Genomic DNA, 7,255 nt, shown 5'->3' on the forward strand with positions numbered 1-7,255 from the left:
AAGGCAAGTTTGGCCCAGTGGCCGACCACCTCCAAACTATGGTGAACCTCGTGTCATCTCTCTGGTTCACTATAGCAGGGCGGACATCACACCTGACTCCTTCCCAGATGCTCCCCTTCATTAGAGCCATTCTGGAGACCGTTCGGTTGTGTGCCTTTCCCCAGGGAAAGAAACTCCAGGGCATTCAGGCTGTGATATTGATCTTTCAGCCTTAGTCCTGAAATTCACACGGTCAACTCTGAGGCTGCTGGGAATGATGGCCTCCTGCATTCTGTTAGTCGAGCAAGTCAGCTGACATATGCAGGTTCTTCAGTGGAATCTGATGTCTCAGTGGTCCCACCATCAAGGGGATCTCTCCAGCCATATCCAGATTTCAAAGGAGACTTCAAAAGAGCTGCAGTGGTGGCTGCTAGGCTGCGATTAAGTCAGCAGCAGCCCACTCACTTCCACACCTAAAGCTGACAGTTGTGACCAATGCTTCTGGGTTGGGGTGGACATTTGCATGAGGTGGGTATCAGAGGCAGAGTCTTGGCTCCATATCACCCTTCTGGAGCTGCGGGCCATCCACTTGTTGCTGAAAGCTTTCCTGACGTCCTTTGAGGGGAGGCTGATACAGGTACTTGTGGACAACAGTATTGCCATGCAGTACTGTAACAAACAGGGCATTGTGGGGTTTCAGACTTTTTGCCAGGAGGCCTTGTGCACCAGGAAATGGTCCAGCCAGATTTGGTTATGAAGACCTGCAAAAGGCTAGCCTTAATTGTAAGACTTGGACGAGGACATCTGATGGGAATGAGTGTGCCCAGAGTGTACTTGCCAGAGGAAACTAAGATCTATAGAAGAATATATTTGGGTCTGTGGAGTTGGATCCAAGGGTAAGCCTGCACTGCCTTGACCTATGAGAAACTATTATCCCCTTTTCTCCAGCATCAGGAGTCTACCTTTTTGTCGTTGGTCTGGTTCTGCTGGTTGGAGGATTATGAACTAAGATCCAGACTGCCTGCTGGAAGTTATTCTAAGGGTTATTCATTTGGAGAATGCCTTGCTGGAGAATCTGCAATACTCAATGCATTTGTCAGATGCAGACTTCACTTATCAATCAATAAGGGCCCACTTGTTCATCAGCCTCCATACAAGGGAAACCGCCATACTCTTTTGGATAGCAGTTGTACAAACTGTTACACTGGCAAGAGGGTTTACCTACCATGCCACATCATTTCACCTATGAATAACGTGAATCCTGTACTCACCAAATGAATGCATCTCGAGTTGAATCTATGAATAATTATTCAATAGCACACCTCATGGTAAATATATGGAGCTGGGTCTTTATGTGGTACATCAATAACTAGATACACTGTGTAAAGAGTCCAGGGGTTCCCCAGTGAGTGGACAGGGTTTGCTATACAATCCTAAAGGGCTCTATTTGGAAGTAGTGTGGTCGAGCAGCCATAGGCTTAACACAGAAGAGTGCCAGACAGCCACAATTACATGCAATGGTCAGTAAATGAGAAACAGGACTCAGGGGGATGATCCACAGCAATTTAAAAAAAATCTTAAGTATCTTTATATATGTTTAGGCATTAGAGAGAAATCGTTCAGCTAAGTACGTTTTTTAAATATAAGTTATTTTCACTTTCAAAAATGGACTCAATGCAATTTCTGAGTTTGCAATGCTATCTAACGGGAGGAAGAAAACGTTCTGCAAACAGGTAGCGGACAGCAACTTACAAGACCAATCTCCAGGAGTTAGGGTGAGTGGTGGGTAAGGTCCAAAGCAGCACCAGCAGTACACCACCAGCGGCACGGGGCGGCTGGGTGCAGGGTGCAAAACAGCGTCTGGCGTCCAGTGCATTTCAGTGGTGACCGGTCTCTGTGAAAAGAAGCTGCAGACTTGCCACAAAGCCAGTCTGGCTGAACCAACAGCGTGGCTCCAGCCTCACAATGCTCAGGTACAGGTAGGCACCTTTGGTTCTCTTCTCCATGGCTCAGGGGCGACAGGTGCAGAGGTGTCTTCTGGCATCAGGTTTTTCTTTCCAGAGCGGTCAAGGTAGAGGGATATTGAATGCAGAGGCTGCAGGCATCATCTGGGCGTCCAGGCAAGGTGAAACCACAATGGGCTCGGACTCTGGCGAGCTGGGGAACCTTGTTGGCACTAGTGGTCAACTTCAAATCGGGTCGGAGATGGCGGTGCAGTAGTGACTTCAGGTTTTGGCAGTTCCAGAGGCTTCAGAGTTCCTTCTTTGGAGTTTGCTGGAGAACAGGCCTGCTGTTCACAGGAGGTCTTGAATCTTTTTTGAAGGTAGACAGTCCTCCAGGTTTCTGGAGACACAACTGCAGGACAAGTCGACTTTGGTGCAGATTTCAATGAGGGATGGATGCAGATAGGCTAGCAGGGTTGGTATCAGATCAGCTGCTTCTTTTCTCCTCTTCTGCTTTCGCAGCTCTTCGGGGTCCTTGGTCTTTTTAGGTCATCATGATCTTCTTCTCTAGTGCCAGGGGCTCCCTTAAACACTGAACTTCAGCGTGTTTCGCCAAGTGTAGGCTAGTAGCCAATGGGCTACATGCCCTTGGTCACCACACCCCTATATATGACCACTTCCTGTGTGAAGTGGGCATAACACTGTCCCAGAATTCCTAATCGCCAACCCCAAAATGGAGGATTCTGAAATGTAGTGTTCACAGCAGCTTTCCCAAGGGATGGGACTGACCTTGAGGAGTGGACTCACCTCTGAATATGAATTTCCCGCCTGTATAGGTGCCAAACTGCCTCTGGGACAGAGGAGTTGACATTTTCCTTGTGAGAGAAGTCAGATATGCATACCAAGGGCAGTGGGCTTCTTTGAAACTTCCTGCCTTGGGAAGTAAATTTGCAGGTCATCCTGCTGGATTTTGGGGGGGTTAAGGTGGGAATATTTGTATCTACCCACAACTTGTAACCTCAGTATTCCATTTTTCCTTGAAACTTACCAGACACACTGAATTGCCTTCTTTTTACCAAGGCCCAAAGTCCTCTTCAGAAAAAGCACTGTATATGCTTGCAGTTGGGTAAGCTCTTCATTATTAAGCTTCTAGGACACAGGAAAAACAAACACCAGCCTGCATGCAGCCGGTTCTCGAAGTAAAGTTAGATTTTCTAATCACTGTACACGCGGCTAGCGAACAAGATACTACATGCTATACCACCGTAACGTTCGATTTGAATGAAAGCATGTTTTTACAGTTTTTGTTTTGTCATTTTTTCACGTATGTATAGCAACAATGTTATCTTCAGTTATTCATACTTACTAAACATTCAGGCAAGGGAAGAAGCCAACTATATATTCTAAATCTGTTTTCATGCACAGTTCACACCTACCTCTGTGGAGTGGGAATATTTATTTGTAATCAGTGCTCTTTGTGAATCTGAGTGTACTTTGCAAAAGGAAATTTTGCTGGGGGCACTAGTTTTATGTCTTGGTAAAATGACTGTCTGCAGTCACAATCACTAGAGCGTAGGTGGAAGGGAGGTAGGGGTGGGCTTCCGGTTGATACTGAGGTTTGTGAACTCCACAAGTGGTCGAGTGCCTAAAATTGATATGCAAACAAGATGTTAATTCCAGTTCCTAGATGGTGGAATAAAGCACAGCATGTAAATCCAGAATAACCTCAAGGTGAAAAACTAATATCACAGATAAATAACATTTTCCTTCTTTGTCATGGGCACAGGTGTGTCTGTCCTTATCACCTGTTGTGACTGTTCCCATGGTGAATTTTAAAGCTATTGCACCATCTCTATTGCTTAAACCGCATCTCTCTGGCACGTTTCAAAAGGAAAAGATCTCTGCAGATGCCTACCCGAAAAAAGTTTGTAAATTGTCCTTGTCTCGACTGCTGCTCATCTGTTTCGTGAGTTTTTTACACAATGCGTATCAGTCTTTCTTACTGTCCTTTTGTGAGCATCATGTTGTTAGTGCGCCGCTTTTAAGTTTTTTTTTTTTTTTTATGGAATATACCAAGATCTTGTGCATTTGGTTCTGCTCATTTGCCTGACTATCTCCATATTTGTGACAGGGCGATGCAGAGTTTAACCGCATAATGTCTATTGTGGATCCGAACTCTACAGGAAGTGTGACGTTTCAGGCATTCATCAACTTTATGTCCCGGGAGACAACAGACACCGACACAGCCGACCAAGTCATTGCCTCATTTAAGGTTCTTGCTGGAGACAAGGTGAGATTATAAATACATTCATTCTGATTCCCAGTCTTGCTCATTAGCATAGACTGATTTTTTATGTAATGATAGTTTATTTTTTGTTTGGCCAAAATCGGTATGTTTTTGTTTCAGAATTATATCACGGCCGCTGAACTACGCCGGGAATTGCCGCCTGACCAGGCTGAATATTGCATTGCTCGGATGGCCCCTTATCAGGGACCGGACGCTGTGGCTGGGGCCCTCGACTACATGTCTTTCTCCACTGCACTCTATGGTGAGAGTGACCTGTGAGAACAGTCGGTTCACAGCAGCAAAGAGGGATAGCACAAATCTCCCATCCCTACTTTAATTCAATAAAAGGAAATCGAATCGCCACCATGTTCGTCTGAGCGGCAAAGGAATTGCGGTCCTTAGAGTATGCTGGGAATAGGAACACATTCCACCAACTGCTACAGGAAGCCCAACTCATTCCACCAGTCTCTGCAGGAAGCCAGATTCGTATTATGCTTTCGAATTTAAAGCACCGCGTGCCACCCAAGGCCAGTTTTTTCTACTCATTGCTGCTGCAAGAAGCCCAAAATTAATGCTGCACCTATTCTAACGCATTCCATTCCCAGAGACCAATCATTAATCTTCAGTGACTGCATATTCCCCACAGTGCTGCAGGACTTCAACCACATTGACTTGCAGGATTACCAGTGACTTAGTTGACAACCTATTCCAATACATTACAGGGATGTCCTTTAATTTCTCCAGGAATCCCAGCCACTGACCTCCACAAAATGCAGCCCTGGAGTTAATTATAAGTAAATTTGCACCACAGTTGAACACGAGGGCTACATTATTGTGGTTACTACTGGTAATGGGTGTGTGCTGATTTTCTTGTTGCACTGATGTTGTTGGTGCTGTCCTCCCTGTGCATTATGGTGCTTTTTTGGGCGCTGTCCACCACCGCCAGGGTGCTTCGGGGTGATCTTGTCTCAGTTAAATTGGAATTGATGGTTGTATGTAATGGGGATTGTTTGTTGAAATCAGTTTATAAAGGGGTAGTTACTGATGTCACCAGGAAAATTATTGCGAAGATTCCCTGCATTTTGGCATGTCATTTTGGCGACCCGCAGGCTTTAACTTTAAGGCTGTATCTATGCAATGGCTGTTTGGATTCATCCACTAGATATGTATCTTTTATTAGATTTTTTGGGTAGGAGGGCTTGAAGGTTTGTTTTATTGTTTTGTAAGCAAACTTGGAAATTGCTCTGCCCTCTCGATGCTTCAGAATTTAAGACCACTTCTGCCATATTCTTTCTGGCTCCCTTTTTGTATTTATTCGTGTGACGAGCAGGTATCTTAAGGTGAGATAGTGTTGTAGTCAAAGCGTTAATCACGAAGGCAGTCAGTGTATTCTGAAATAGACATGGAGGAATGTGTTAAGGTTTGTTCTTAACTAGTCTTTAAACACGAGCTATGTCATCTTCTTGTCAACATGTTTTTACGAGGTGGCAAAGCACCCACAACACCATAACCTGTTACAGGTAGTTAGACCATCACTCCAAATCCTTATTTCACATCTTGTTACATTGAAACAACTCAACCCCTAAGCTCTTACAACCACCTGTATGGAGACAGTCTTCGGCATTTGGTCAAGTACTCTGATACAACCGCGGCAAAACAAAGACTTAGGATCTGTGCTTTTTATGCGAATAAGACAGCAGTCTTGGCACACAGTGGATCCTTGTTCACGCTAAACACCACATTCTATGAAATGCTGGTCTTAAGTGAGGCCCGCGCCTAGAACTATTTTATCTGCTAATCAGTTCTGCTGTGCCTAGAGTGTATTGTTGCCTTGGTAGGTCTTGAGTTCCCAGAAATATGATTCTAGGCTTTGTCTGCAGCATACACTGGTTGGGTCATCAGAACAGTTTGCTGTGAGCATTATGAATGCTTTGGCTTCATGTGTTGCAGGCACCAGTGGTTAAATGGCCTCTTTAACTGGTGCATTGTGCAGCACTACATGGCGCACTCGTGCTTTCGCACGGTGGGGATTTGCATGTGTGTTTTGAGGGTGGCACTTTTATTCTGCTTATTTTTCATAATTGTGTAATCTCAGATACATGAATTATTTTTTTGTGGCAACGCTATTTTCCAGGAAGATGTTTTTCTGAGGACCAAAAAAGGGTTACCATTTACTTATTAACTTAGGGATTTATTATATAATTATATATTCACTTAGCAAACATATATTTGCAGTTTTTCCTGTCTTGTAATTAAAATATTGCCGATTATTGTAACAGGAAAAGTCTTAATAACATTCCAAGCCTTGGCCTATATATATATATATATATATTTTTTTTTTCTGGAAATGAAAGTGTTACGTGAACGTTTGATTACGATTTGGCAAAGCGCTGTAGTGTGGACAGGCACCAGGAGAGCACAGTCTTTCATTGACTTTCTACTATTTGAGGTTCTTGAAGAATCTCATATTGGCAAATCAATAAAATGTGTAATATTTTTAAGGCGGTATTGTCCTTTATTATTGAAACAACAACGTGGAATGCAGGTATTTCTGGTCCACAAGGCATCCACTATAATCTACAAAAGTAGGTTAGAAAAAGTTTACTTAACTTGTACATCACAATCTTCCAACTAAACACTGAAGACTTAAACACGGTTTCATTTGTACACAAAAGAACCCAATAAATTAAGTGTTGGGCACAACGTTTTTCTTAATATCTTGCCGCCAGCGCTGCTGATTGCTGGATTTGCTGAATTTCAAGTATGATTCGACCTCATGCCTCTTTTTTTTTTTTTCCCCCAAAAACCTACACTTCCTCTATCTCAGTGTTACTTTCTCCTTTTGTTATTCCTTTCTTATTCCACCATACCACTTTCTTCCTTTTTTGCCATTCTCTTTCTAGCTGTGGGTCTGGGTGATTATGAAAAATATGATCTGTTCCCAAAAAGAGTCCTGTCCCACCACCAACAACCACTTGCACAATCTTTAGTAAGTAAAGTTAATACCTTAAGAGCAGAAGGGTATGATTAAAAGAATGAAATTATT

At 43.6% G+C, this 7,255-nt stretch overlaps 1 protein-coding gene across 2 annotated transcripts in view; it reads left to right on the forward strand.

Moving 5' to 3' along the window:
* ACTN4 (actinin alpha 4) overlaps nt 1-6,710 on the forward strand; it is a 340,912-nt gene extending 334,202 nt beyond the window's left edge. For both annotated transcript variants that reach the window (XM_069206884.1, XM_069206883.1), the window contains exons 20-21: nt 4,054-4,212; nt 4,330-6,710. In XM_069206884.1, coding sequence (XP_069062985.1) covers nt 4,054-4,212; nt 4,330-4,488 — 318 coding nt within the window. In that variant the 3' untranslated portion in view covers nt 4,489-6,710. The remainder of the gene's footprint in view (nt 1-4,053; nt 4,213-4,329) is intronic.
* The last annotated feature ends 545 nt before the right edge of the window (nt 6,711-7,255 follow it).

Source organism: Pleurodeles waltl, chromosome 9 (assembly GCF_031143425.1).
Source record: "Pleurodeles waltl isolate 20211129_DDA chromosome 9, aPleWal1.hap1.20221129, whole genome shotgun sequence".
Lineage (NCBI taxonomy): Eukaryota > Metazoa > Chordata > Amphibia > Caudata > Salamandridae > Pleurodeles > Pleurodeles waltl.